The sequence below is a fragment of the Panthera pardus genome, unplaced genomic scaffold (assembly GCF_024362965.1).
Source record: "Panthera pardus isolate Hobbes unplaced genomic scaffold, ASM2436296v1 HiC_scaffold_25, whole genome shotgun sequence".
Classification (NCBI taxonomy): Eukaryota; Metazoa; Chordata; class Mammalia; order Carnivora; family Felidae; genus Panthera; species Panthera pardus.
The window spans coordinates 14,532,440-14,546,423 of record NW_026526821.1 but is presented as its reverse complement, the minus strand read 5'-3'; the positions used below and the strand labels follow the sequence as shown (position 1 = coordinate 14,546,423).

At 51.9% G+C, this 13,984-nt stretch overlaps 1 protein-coding gene across 1 annotated transcript; it reads right to left on the bottom strand.

Moving 5' to 3' along the window:
* Positions 1–8,470: 8,470 nt before the first annotated feature.
* OCSTAMP (osteoclast stimulatory transmembrane protein) lies at positions 8,471–13,777 on the bottom strand. Its single transcript, XM_019458070.2, is given in 4 exon segments — positions 8,471–8,987; positions 8,990–9,326; positions 12,490–13,583; positions 13,765–13,777. Coding segments are annotated over 4 exon segments (1,911 nt in total). The 3' UTR covers positions 8,471–8,520.
* Positions 13,778–13,984: the final 207 nt, after the last annotated feature.

Below are 13,984 nucleotides of genomic sequence, written 5' to 3'. Positions count from 1 at the left end.
GAGGGAGGAACAGACAGAGAAGGAGACACAGAATCCGAAGCAGGCTCCGGGCTCTGAGCTGTCAGCACAGAGGCCCCAAGTGGGGCTTGAACCCACGAACTGTGAGAGCATGACCTGAGCCGAAGCTGGACGCTTAACCGACTGAGCCACCCAGGCGCCCCCCTAGTCTTCCTTTCTTCCCCCCAGCAGAAGATCTGGAAATTCTTGGCGGGTGTGCCCCACCCTCACAAGGATCTCTCCCATCTCTAAGACTGTGCCACTCACAAGGCACAAACCAGTTGGGAATCCTTAGCTCTGTGTCCACTGCAGAAAAGGCGCGTAATGGTAGTTGAATGAAAGAAAGAACTTGTTTCTTCCTGAAGGTGGAACCCACTAAGCTTCACGAAAGGGCTGCTTTCCAGGGAGTCTAGCTCGGTGCCCGCACAGAGCAGATGCCGTGGGATTGTCTGCTGCTTCCAACCCATCGGTTATGCTCTTCAAAAATGATTTCTTGGGGCGCCTGGGTGGCGCAGTCGGTTAAGCGTCCGACTTCAGCCAGGTCACGATCTCGCGGTCCGTGAGTTCGAGCCCCGCGTCAGGCTCTGGGCTGATGGCTCGGAGCCTGGAGCCTGTTTCCGATTCTGTGTCTCCCTCTCTCTCTGCCCCTCCCCCGTTCATGCTCTGTCTCTCTCTGTCCCAAAAATAAATAAAAAACGTTGAAAAAAAAATTAAAAAAAAAAATCATTTCTTCATCTGGGAGGCTTACATGAGTGACAGAGGAAAAAAATCCATGCCAAGTGCTTAGCTGTGGCTCGACTGGGGCAGGGGGTGAATATATTAAGTGACGACAGTTATGTTAACATGTATCCTCCCCCCTGCCTTATGTATGACCCCGAACTCTCAGTCTACCGATCTGATAAATGGACAAGAAATGAATGATGGGGAGCTTGGCAGGACAGTATCTTGGGAGCACCAGCAAGACGTCCCCCACTGTCAGTCTTTATAAGGAATGATGCCAGGGTATATGAAGCTCCTACAACTGCCTGGTGATGCTCTGTGTGCTTTACGCATAGTAATTCATTCTATAATCACAATATCCTATTGGGATGTTATTATTAGATCCCCACTTCGCAGACAAAGAAACTGAGGCTTAGAGAGGTTAAATGACTAACATAGGTTAGTAAGGGGGGGGGGTCGCTGCTAGCATTTTAGCCCAGTGGTTTGGCTGTAGAATCTCCATTCTTATCCCTCCCCACCCCCCATCCCCCCCAAACACACACACGCTCCACCTCTCGACACTATACTCTTCTCTGGGATCTTCAGCAGTAACAATAGCAAAGCATCCTACTCAGGGTCAAACGTGGTGCTGTGTGTCTTATATTCATTATCTTTATTTCCCACACTGGCTACGCAGGCTTTATTAGTCCCATTTTATAGATGAGGACGTTGAGGTCCAGAGAGGAATGGTCTCCAATGTGATGCAGGCGGGGGCCAAGCAGGAAGCAGGACCCCACTCCCCTTGTCCCCACCCCAACCCCAGCGGTCCCTTACCCAGCTCTTTCCAGGGTACCAAGTGCCAGTGAAGCCCAGGGTTCCTCCTTCCCAGTCCAGAGAGTGGCAGTCCTCCCTGGCTGCGGTCCAGAGCAATCCTTTTAGCCCTATTAAATGCAAGTGGTTCCTTGGGCTTCTTGCCCTCTAAGTCTGCCAGCTCAGTTCTCTCTCCTGCCTAACTGAGCTGTTCAGTTGCTGGCAGCAAAGGGCAGTACCTGACAATGAACTAAGTACATCTCAAGCGGAACTCTTCATTTTCCCGCGCCCTACCTTGTCCATCTCCAGTCCTCTTCATCTTAGTAAAGGCATCTTAGTGAAGGCGCCAGTCGCTGAAACCAAATATTCAGGAATTATTTCTCTCTCTCCCTCACTGCTGACATCCAATACGTAAGCAAATCCCTCGATTCTACCTCCAAAACACCCCTCACATTAATCCACCTTTCACCACCACGTCCTCTTCCAGCGCTTTCCTCCGTCTCTAACCTCTTGGTGGGACAACTGCCATTGTGGACCCATCCCAATTCCCATAGTGGACCTCCACTACGTTCTTACCCCTCGCTCTACAGCCTCGTCATACAGAATCAAGTGATCTCTCAAAAATGTAAGCCATTCCCCTGCTTACACCCTTCAACGGCATCCTTTTGCACTTAAAATGAGCCCAAACTCCTTCTGTGAGCCCTAGAGTGCCCTGCACCAAGCGACACCTCCCCACCTCTCCCTCTTACTCAGCCAGAGCCTCTATATTTCTATCCGGCTTATCAGGTGTGATGGTTGAATAGTGTCCCCCCAAAGGTCATGTCTACCCAGCACCTCAGAACGTGCCCTTATTTGGCAATCGGGTCTTTGCACATATAATTAGTTAAGATGAGGTCATCCTGGACCAGGGTGGTCCTAAATCCAATGTACAAGGTCTTCTTCGGGCACTACGGCTACAAGCCAAGGAAGTAGCTAGGAGAGCCAAGGAAAGATTCTTCCCTTGACCCTTCAGAGGGAGCATGGCCTCATTGACACCTAGACTGCAGACTTCCAGCCTCCAAAAACTGTGAGAGAATAAGCTTCTGTTACTTTAAGCCCCTCAGTCTGTGGTGATTTCTGACTGCAGCCGTGGAAAGCACCTTCCTGCCTTGGAGCCTCTGTACTTTGTACACGATTTCCTCAGCTCAGTGCCCAGCCCAGATGCCCCCAGTCGTGGGCATGTGGTTCCTAGGGTGGGAGCGAAGGTCATGCCAACCGATGGGGAAATAGAGGCTCCATTCACTCAGTCATTCAACAAATATTGCTATGGGCCTAGACACATTGTAGAGGTGTTTTGTTTTTTGTTTTTAGAAATAAGCTTTTAAAGTTTACTTATTTATGTGGGGATGGGGAGGGGCAGAGAAAGAAGGAGAGAGAGAATCCCAAGCAGGTTCTGTGCTGTCAGTGTGGAGCCTGAAGCAGGGCTCCATCTCACAAACTGTGAGATCATGACCCGAGTTGAGACCAAAAGTCAGACACTTAGCCAGCTGAGCCACCCAGGGGCCCCCCATTGTAGAGGTCTTTCATAATGATCCAGATTGTTTGTCATTGCTTCCATGAGAGGTAGGGTTTATGTTCCCTTCCCTCGGATCTAGGTGGACTTGGGACTTCTTCAACAGATAGGGCATGACGTAAGCAGTGCTATGTGACTTTGAGAATAGGTCATAAAAAGCCACCGGCTTCCGCTTGATTCTCCTGAAACACTTGTTCCTGGATGCTTGCTCTTGGGATGCTCCTTCTCAGAACCCAGATGCTATGAGAGGTCCAAGCCACAGAAGCAGCCACCTATAGGTACTTTGGTCAACAGTCCAGATGGGACATCCCAGCTCAGACTTCAGACATGTCAGTGAAGCCCCCAGATTCCAGCCTCCGGCCCTTTGAGTCACTCCAGCTGAGGCCCAAGACATCACGGAGCGAAGACGAGCCATCCCCACTGTCCTGTTCAGATTCTTAACCCAATCCACGAGCATTATTACATGGGTTGTTGGTTTATGCCACTAAGTTCAGGGTGGTTGCTACATCGCAATAGATAGTAGCAGGACTCGTGTGAATCGGGCTATCGCCAATTTTCAGGAAGTAAAGACTATCGCCATGGGAAGGGAAACCCATTCAATAAGTGAACACATGTTCACTGGTTTTGAGTTAGGGACTGATCTGGGTCACTGGGATGAATGGTCAGCTCTGGGAATTAGGCAGAGTGGGCACGACCGCTCCCATTTTGCAGATGGGGAAACTGAGGTGAAGTGGTGAAGCGAGACACAGAATGCGAAGCAGGCTCCAGGCTCCGAGCTGTCAGCACAGAGCCCGACGCGGGGCTCGGACCCACGAACCGTGAGATCATGACCGGAGCCGAAGTCGGATGCTTAACCGACTGAGCCACCCAGGCGCCCCACCGTAAGAGTTTTGAAGCTATTATGACAATGTGTGTTGGAGTGCCATGTCTAGTCTGCAGTGAGGCTTGGGTACAGGATTCAGGGAATGCGTCCCCAAGAAAGTGACACGTCAGCAGAGCCACTGGAAAGGTCATTCTGGCTCATCACCAACCCCATTCCAAACAATTAATGTAAGACACCAGTTTTCTTTTTCTCCCAGTACCCACACACAAAAAAATACATTTCATATAGCATCCCAGCACACACACACACACACACACACACACACACACAGTGAAACAAGGTCTACAAAATTATGCTTATGCTTGCTATAGCAATGTATGCTGGTTTTTCCTAGTCTATTTCATTTTTTTTTTTTTAAGAAATACTGGTTACAATCTGCTAATCTGGTTCCTGATCCACAGTTGGTGACCCACCATGTGAAAAACATCTCACCCAGTCTTGGTAATCCCAACCCTTCACCAGTGACTGGGCTGGAATGCACAAGTGGCTAATTCTAGTTAATGAGTCATGAATGGCTGCTGGTGGGGGGGCTTCTGGGAAGGTTGTAATCTTCTGTAACCAGTTCTAGAGGGAGGGGGAGGGAGAGAGGGAAAGAGACAGAGACGGAGAGAGACAGATCCTACAGACACGTGACCCTCAGTGCACGCCTCCTTAAATTTCATGCTCTACGCTGCTTTCTCACCTCCTGTGCTTCCCACCTTGGGTGAAAGAAATGGGGAGCACCCATCCACGCCAGTGTCAGGGAAGAGCTCCCAGACGAGGTCTGCTCCAAGCACCTACAGAGGAAGCAGGCTGGGTGACGTTGCCCCCAGGTGCCTGGGAACCCCTGTGGCCGCCGCCCGCGGGGCACGCGTTGGCCGTGTGCACGGGCGCCCTCTGCCGCCAGATGGTGGCAGTGCTGTGACCAAGAGGAAACCCTTTTCCTGTCTCGGTTTTCGCTGCCTGAGGAAGCCCCCGCCTCTGGCCCGGGGTGGGTCTGTGGTCCTGCAGCTTCCCAGACTGCTTCCACCACCTTGGCTTCCTTCAGACGGCGAGTGAAGAGACAGGGGCCCGAAGAGGCGATGGGGTGTCTCAAAATCACCCCATGAGAGCTGAGATTTGCACGTGTCTCTGGCTGACTCAAAATAACATTGCCATGTTACAGAGATTATCGCCATTTGTCCTTCCCTTTTTGCCCGGAGTAGCATCTGGAGAATGCAAGTGGATAGACAGCCTCCCCCCCGACAGTCCTTGCCAGCCGAATTCAGGAAAGCTTCTGCTCTTTGAAAGCCAGAGGGGTCCCCTGGCTTCCCCTGCTCCACAGTAGGGGACTGGGTTTTCCAAGGGTGCCGCAGGGAGGTGTCCCACTTACTCTTTTGCAAGAGTCAAGAGGCGGGGTCCATTTCTCCACTCCCTCTGGTCTGGGATTCTTTTGGTAGAAGCGATGCTGGCCGGTTCCAGAGCGGCTCCTAACTGGCCTGGCAGATGCTGCTTCTGGCCCCCCAGAGCCCCAATTTTCCGGTAAGATGTTCAAGGATGCTCTGTCCAGGACACCTAAGGAGCCCCGTGGCCCCAGACAATGAGTGCAGAGGCCATTGGAAATGGCCCCAGCCCCTGTCCCCCTCCACCTGCACCCATGCAAGAAACCATAAGCGAGAGGGCAGTTAACCCACAGGACTTTGTGAGCTAATGATAGATCTTTGTTTTAGGTCCCTAGCTTTGGGGGTAGTTTGCTTCACAGCCGTAAATAACCAAGAACACCTACCCTACAACAAGGTGGGTGTTAATTGAAGAGATTAGAGGTCAGGGACTCTGTCTCCCAGTGTAGAGATATTTTGGTTTTGTTTTCCTTCCTCTTAATAATGGAGCCAGCAAGTGCCAGAGTGGGGATTGGAAGTCAGCGCTCGAACTCATTTCCAGGGTCACGTGGGCATTTCCAGGTGGGCAGTGAGAGGGAGCAGCAGGGGCCTTGAACTTCTCACCTGGAACCTTTCCCTCTTGGCTGCGCATCCCCAAAGCTGGGCCTGTGGCAGCCAGCAGAGGGCTTCTGATGTTGCCAAGTTTCCAACCCTGAGACCCCAGGGCTCCCCACTGCTGGGGTCAAGGGAAATTAGCACTCCCCCTTCCTCAACTCTCCTCTTTGAAGTTTGGATTCTTCCCTGGGTAGGAGAAAGGTCAACATTAGCATTTATGACTCGGGGAAAATCCCATAATCCTCTCTGAACCTCAGGTTTCTTATCTGTAAAATGGGCATAATGATGACCCCTTTGCCTGCCTCAGAGAGCTTTTGGTATAGAAGGGGGGCTCTGGAAGCCAGACTACCTGTATTTAAATTCTGTCTCTGCAGCTTACTAGCTGTGTGACTTTGTGCAAAACACCGAACCTTTCTGAATGTGGTTTCTCCACCTCTAAAAGAAGGATAAGAATAATACCATCTATCTCATATACTTTTGTGAGGTTTAAATAAGGTTATGTACACCAAGCTTTTCACAGAGTTTGGGGCACATCTAACGGCATGTTAGAGCCCGCCCACGCCGACTCGCGAGAGCGGATTGTGGGCATCTCTGTGCACGCTCCCAGCACGTCATAAGCACCCAACAGACTCTAGCTATTATTATCTGTACCGCTCTAATTTTTGTAAGGACGAGGATTCACGGATTAGTTGTGCAATTTAAAAAAAAAAAACATGTGGGTGAGCCACTGCCTAAATAAGCCACGAGGCAGCTTTGTGGGAACGGAGCCGCGGTGAGGCAGGGTGTCGCGTGAGGCCAACGATGGCCCTCAGTGATGAGCACAACTCCCTTTGGGGAGTGGGTGGCATAATGGCAAGAGTGGGGCTCAGCTAACCCCGGTTGGTGACTCACAGCGCACGCTGGCTGTTTAAGTCCAAACACTTGCCTGGGGAACTCTTTCTCAACTGCTTTGTCCATTTCCCCTTTGGCCACAAATTTTGGTGCAACGCGGGCTGCCTCCAGGGCCTGACCATTCCCTGCTGCAAGCCCCAAATCTTCAGGAAAAGGAGCTGAGACCAGAGGGGGCGGCGCAGTCCCACCTCCAGATACCTGGTCGTTGAACTGATTTTTACCGAGTGCTTACTCTGCACCAGGCACTGCGTTAGGAACTGGAAATACCGTGGAGGACCAGACACATCGTGCGGTGTTTACAGTCTTGCAGGGCGACATGAAACACACGGCAAGGAACAAACAAGGAAGTAGCTAAATCTCTAAATGGATACGTAAGATAGTAAAGAATATCGATGAGGGTATTTATGGAGAAGAGGAAACAATTTGATATGATAGATCAGGGGTCAGCAAACCTTTTAGTTAAAGAGCCAGATAGTACATATTTCCGACTTTGTGAGCCATGCAGTCCCCATCTCGACTGCTCAAATCTGCCATCAGAGCAAAAGCAGCCAGAGACAGTACTCAAACTAATGGGTGTGGCAATGTTCCAATAAAATTCTGGTCACGAAACAAGGCAGCAGGCCAGAATTGGCTCACAGATGAGCAAGCGCCCACTCCTGTGATGGAGTGAAACTGGCTGGGATAAGGCAATATTAGGTAGAGTGGTCAGGGAGGGCTTTCCCGAGGAGGTGACGTTTGAGCCAATCCCCAAAGGATGCAAAGAAACGGTCCATGCCAAGACGTGAAGGAAGCGTGTTCCAGGATGTGGGAACAGCAAGGGCATTGCCCTGAGGTGCAAGCCAGCCTGGTGTGTCTGAGGAGCTGAAGTCCAGGCAGACTGGTGGGGGGGGGGGGGGAGGCAGAGGAGGGAGGGAGAGGCTGGCTTGAGCAGGGCTTTGTGACCCAGGGCACATCAATTTCCTGGCAGGAAAGGGTCGGTTCTCTCAAAGGGAGAAACTAAAGAGAGTTTGAGGAAGGTACAGAGGCGGGGACTTGGTAAAGGGAAGAAGGATGGCGAGGCCTTCAGAAACCAGCAACCCTGGAAGCTGTACCCCTTCAGAACCCAGGGGGATCTCTAGCCACGGAAGAGGGGCCCCCCAGCCAGACAGGAGCTGTGGCTGCTGGTAATGGAATGCCTTCCCTGCCAAACAGCCCAGAGGGCTGCAGGAATGAATACCCTGACATCTCTCTCCTCTCTCCCTCTGGATGGCCTGCCAGTGACTCCCACTGGCTGAGCCTGACTAGAAGTCAGAGGCCAAGGGAGCCGGGGTGATGCAATTCACAGAGTTTTGATTCCTGGGAAAGAGAAGGGCAGAGAATGACCTGGAGGGGAAAACAGGGAATAATACCAAGCCCACAGGGGAGGGAGCTGGGGGTTTACTAGAACCTGGATGGGGATACAGTTGCCAGATAAAATATGGATAACTCGGTTCAATATGAATTTCAGATAAGCAGCAAATGCAGGCTTAGTACAAGTATGTTCAGTATAAGAAAGTCCCAAGGACGTACTTACACTAAACCCGTATTTGTTATTTGTCTGAAATTCAAATGGACCCAGGTATCATGTATTTTTATTTGCTAAACGCTGGCAAGCCTGGTCGGGAAATCCCCAAAGGATTTTGAAACAAAGGAGTAACATAATCTAACTTAGGATTTAATAAATACTTCATTTAGAAAATCAAGAAAATGTTAGGCTGCTAAACCTCAGAAGATTCGGGGGACATATAAATAAGTTCCGGGAGCATTTGGGCACATCTGGCTAGGCAAAGTTTCCATCTGCCAGTCGGAGGCCCCTGATGCAGGTGAGAGCCTTCACTGATCCCCAGCTGGTCTGGAGGAACCTGGAGCTGTCTCTGCACTTCCTCGTGGGTCACTGTGCAGAATGCTTTACTGCTTCTCGAGGCCTTTTTACCCCCCAGTATCGAATTCCTCCCTTCCCACATTCCCCCGCCCCCCCTCCGTGGAAAGTAGGTCACATGGGTTATTATTATGCAGTCATTATGCAGGCATAGAAACTGAGGCTCAGAGAGGCGAAGCAATCCACCCAAGGTCACACAGCAAGGACCAAGGTCTGTGCGGCTCCCGCGCTGCTTCCCCTCTGCCTTACATGCCGGGCCCGGGTGCTGGCAGGCCCGGGGGGTCAGGAGCAGGAGGGGGTCTCCGGGGGCAGCTGCTGGCCTCGGCGCCTGTCGTATCTGCGCTGGAGCCGGGCGTGAAGGTGGCGGGCCCTCCTGGCCTCCTGGGCCGAGAAGAAGGAAGCGGCGACGGTGTGCCGCAGGCGCCGGGCGTAGGTCTCCAGCAGGACGGTGGCGCAGGCCGCCAACTGCAGGGCGCCGGCAGCCAGGGAGGCGGCCGCGTGTGGGCGCTGGGCGGACAGCAGCCGGCAGCCCTGGGAGGTGAGGCGGAGCTCCCACTGGAAGGACCTGTGAGCAGAGAGGAAGGGGCTCTCCGGAGGCGGCTGGTTGAAGAGAAAGGGGACGAAACCCAGGACCGTGTACGTGGCCTCGAAAGAGGAGAAAAAGGCCAAGTCAACAGACGCTCCAGCCATCCCCTGTCTCCCGCCACTCGTGCAGGCTTGTCCTCATCTGCAAAATGGGCGCAGAACTAAGGCAGCCTCCTGGGGGTGGAGGACGGCCAGATGAGATGGGGAGTCTGAGGCAGGCTTTTTGACAAACAAAAAGCACCGTACAAATGCTGTTTTCATTATTACTTTCTGAGCAGAATACTAAACGGGTGCTTTGGTCATTTACTCTTTGCTAAGCCCTTTAGTGAATATTTTAGACGTCTTTTTCATCAAATATGGGCAATCCTATGAGCTTGAGCCCAGAACGAGCCTTGCTGAAAAGATGGGAAACCTGGGGCGCCCGGGTGACTCAGACAGTTGGGCGTCCACTTCGGCTCAGGTCATGATCTCCGGGTCTGTGGGTTCGAGCCCCGCATCGGGCTCTGTGCTGAGGGCTCCTAGCCTGGAGCCTGCTTCGGATTCTGTGTCTCGCTCTCTCTCTGCCCCTCCCCCACTCGTGCTCTGTCTTTAAAAAATAAATAAACACTAAAAAAAAAAAAAAAGACAAAAGATGGGAAATCTAAGGTCCCCTAGTGTTACATGTGGCCAGCCCGGGAATCAGTCCCAGCCAAGGGGAGTGCCAACACCCTGAGCCTATTCCTAAGCTCTACAATTCCCTTGGGGTATGTTGGAGCACAGCAGGGGGAGGCAGGGAGGTCAGAGGTTAACCATCTGACCTTTGGAGCCAGACTTCTTGGGTTGGATCCTGGTCTGCCCAGGGCCAACTTCTCGGCCAGGCACAGTGAGCTATCACATTTCGTCGGTTTGGGGATTCATCTCTCCCCCCACATTTTAACCTCTTTGAGATCAAGATGTGTCTTTCAAGCAATGGGATTTGTAACCCCATTCCACAGTTGTGCCATTTCACGCTTTGTGAGAGGGCCAGAGGGTGCCAGCAAGAAAGCTTGCAGAGTGGGCGTCTGCAGCTTGGAGGAAAATGCTGGAAATGATAGCGGGGCATCACCAGCTCTCGAAGGCACAGAGGCCGGTAATATTGGGTGAAAACCCCCAGACGCTGAGAACTCAAGCAGAGCCATTCAGAGGAGTCAGGCTTGAATGGAAGGACGTTTTAGGAAAACGTCACAAAACGAATCCACCGTTTTTCTTTTTTTCCATACCTGAGAAAGATAAGATAAGTCTATGTGAAATGAGAAGTGAACTATTTTATATGAATACAATTAAAATTCTGAATGATAAGAGGCGCCTGAGTGGCTCAGTGGGTTAAGCATCCGACTCTTTTCAGCTCAGGTCACCATCTCATGGTTCTTGGGATCGAGCTTGGGATTCTGTCTCTCTCTGCCCCACCCCCACTCTCCCTCTCTCTCAAAATAAATAAGAAGTATATATTTTTTACTTCTAAATGATAAGAAGGCATTGCGTCTTGGTTTGATTGGCAGCATTTTCTTTTTTTTTTTTTTTTTTTTTTTTAAATTTTTTTTTCAACGTTTTTTATTTATTCTTGGGACAGAGAGAGACAGAGCATAAACGGGGGAGGGGCAGAGAGAGAGGGAGACACAGAATCGGAAACAGGCTCCAGGCTCTGAGCCATCAGCCCAGAGCCTGACGCAGGGCTCGAACTCACAGACCTCGAGATCGTGACCTGGCTGAAGTCGGACGCTTAACCGACTGCGCCACCCAGGCGCCCGGCAGCATTTTCTTTCCTAATGACACATAAAAATGATCATGTGATTTGCAATCAATGACATCTTGGATTTGATGACATAAGGTAAATCAGGTGCCACCCTCGGGACAATGCCTGATACATTTCTTTACTGTGACCCCCCCTTCCCATATGAAACGCGTTTCACAGCACCTTCCAAGCACAGATTGTATTGTGATCAGAGAAAAATGTCATAAAAACAAAACCTTAACCTTATCCTTTGCAATATAGTCTCATCAATTTCTAGTCTATTTGATTTCATTAAAAAAAAAGTGGCCATAACCTCCCAAGTTGATTAAATTGATTTCATGCAGTTTGAGAAAGCACTTTCTTAGGATATAATAAGTACTTACTAAATATTAGCCATTAATATTATTCACTCAGAGTCTGAACTTTGGTTTTATGCAGTGGAGTTTTGTGTGAGATCTCATCATTAAAAAAAAAAAAAAAAGATTTTTGGCAAAAGATTGAAAACCACAAATCTTGATCGGATAATAAATATATCCAATGGAACACAGATGGTAAATATTTTATATGTCACTACTAAAATGGTAACTATTTTAGATCATACACAGATCATACAGTCCTTGATTCAACTATCAACTTTGTTGAAAAGCCACAGCAAACACGTAAACAAATGGCATGGTTATGTTCCAATAAAACTTAATTTACAAAAACGGGAAGCCAGCAGAGTTTGGCCCGCGGGCCATAGTTGGCGGACTCCTGGCCTAGATCATTCAATATATACAGTCTGATATATACAGATGTCAGCTTTTAATGATAGCCGCTATTTATCAACCCCCTCCTGTGTGGCCTGGAGTGCCTGGGTACTTTTACAAACTACCACTTAAGACTCACAATAACCTTGTGGGGTGAGGGGGACTGATCCACTTTGTACAAGTGAGGAAAAAGAGACTAAGACTTGCTGCCACGTAGGAAAAGAGTGACCTTGGGCATCGAATTAATTTTTTTTTAATTTTTTTTTAACATTTTATTTATTTTTGAGACACAGAGAGAGAGAGCATGAACAGGGGAGGGTCAGAGAGAGAGGGAGACACAGAAGCCGAAGCAGCCTCCGGGCTCCGAGCTGTCGGCACAGAGCCGATGCGGGGCTCAAACTCACGGACTGAGAGATCATGACCTGAGCCGAAGTCGGACGCTCAACCGACTGAGCCACCCAGGCGCCCCAAGCATCGAATTATTTTAAAGCCTCTGGGTATCTGTGTCCTCTCCTGTACTCGGGGTGAAAATAGAACCCAGCGCATCAGGCTGCGGTGGGACTTACAGGAGCCTGTGAATGCCCCAGGTTCCCGTAGCTTCTCCAAGGGCTGGGACTCGAAGGCAAATAAAATTCAGTTGTAGATCAAATGGTTAACACACCCTAGCCCTTCCGAGGGGGCTTCCTAGAGGACTCTAGTCCTCTCTTCCCATCACCCTACTTACATCATACTTGACCGTGAGCGTGGTGGGCACGGCAGGCAGTTTCTGCGCCCAGTCCACGGCTGCCTGAGCCAGGAGAAAGGCCACGTGGTCTGTAGCCACCATCACAGCTGTGGCCATCAGGGGCAGGGTGAGCAGTCCCAGCCTCAGGAGACAGCTCAGCAGCTCCCCCTGGGACAGCCTCGGGCGGGCGGCCCAGAGCAGCCAGGCTGGGGGGGAGGCCACCAGGTGTGTGGCCTGGGCCTCGGCCAGCTGCAAAGCCAGTTGCCGTGTGGCGTAGATATTGTCAAACCGCAGGTCCGTCAGGTAGCGGTGGAGGTACCAGCCGGAGTCCACGAGGAGGCCCAGCACCAAGAGCCCCGCGACCACCTGCTGGGTCCCCAGCACGGCCGCCCGGACCAGGGACTCCAGACCAGAGAAGTCCTCCAGCACCTGCTGAGTGACCCTGAGCATGTGAAGCAGGAATACAGAGCCGTTGCCCTGGGCCTGGAGGGTCAAGCCCCGGCCGCCTGCTTGGCCAGCGGGGCCCAGAGCCCCGGACGCTGTGTGCAGCCAGTGAGTGGTGTTGAGCAGGCTTTCCAGGGAGCCCTCTGTGACACATCTCAGCACCTGCCCGGCCGCGCCCACGTTGGCCAAGACGTTGGGCACCACGGCGACGGCCAGGGTGGCGGTGCTCCAGGACAGGAGCAGGCGGCGGCCCTGCTCCGTGCTCAGGGTGGGGACGCTGAGTGCAAACAGGCAGCGCGCGGGGGGCACCAAGCCCAGGACCAGGAAGACCAGGAGGCCGCAGACAGTGGCCACTGTGGCTGAGGGTCCCGGAGGGTAAAGCAGCGAGGACACGAGCCAGCGGTGCGTCAGACCCGCAGCAGCAACGGCCGGGCAACCGCACAGGAGGAGCTGGGTTAGCAGCTGGCCACAGCTGGTTGGGACAGGCTGAGAGAAGGCGACCCAGGCAGCCTGCAGTGGGACAAGGGCCTTGCGGAGCCCCAAGTGCCAGACCCTCCACCTGCACACAAGGAAATTGGGGGGACGTCTTTCAGGAGGACGAGGGGTTGGCTGTCTGCCCAAGGCCCCTGATCCACAAAACCCTTCGATTGCTCACAGGCTCCACCCCTTAGCCACAGGGCTCGGCACCCTTCCCCCGTGGCTACCCCCAAACCCCCACCACCCGCCCCGAACCAGTCAGAGCCTGCCCTAGGGCTATTCCCACTGGAGTTGTTGGGAGGCGCCCAGTTTCCGTGCAGTTTCTGGGGAGGTGAGGGTGAATGTCTGGGCTGCCTGTGTCCACCATTCCGGTTTGGCGAGGGTGCCTGGCCCCGGGGAATGAAAGAGCCGCAGAGAGAGAAGTGCAGAGGAGAGAGAATAAGAAAGAGGAAAAAAACATGGGGAGAGAGACATACTATTTTACTTGAATTCACAGTCTTGCTGGCCTGTTGTGTGATCCCTTCTCCACGGGCCTCAAGATCTCCTCTATAATTTGGAGGGGCAGGAGCGTGGA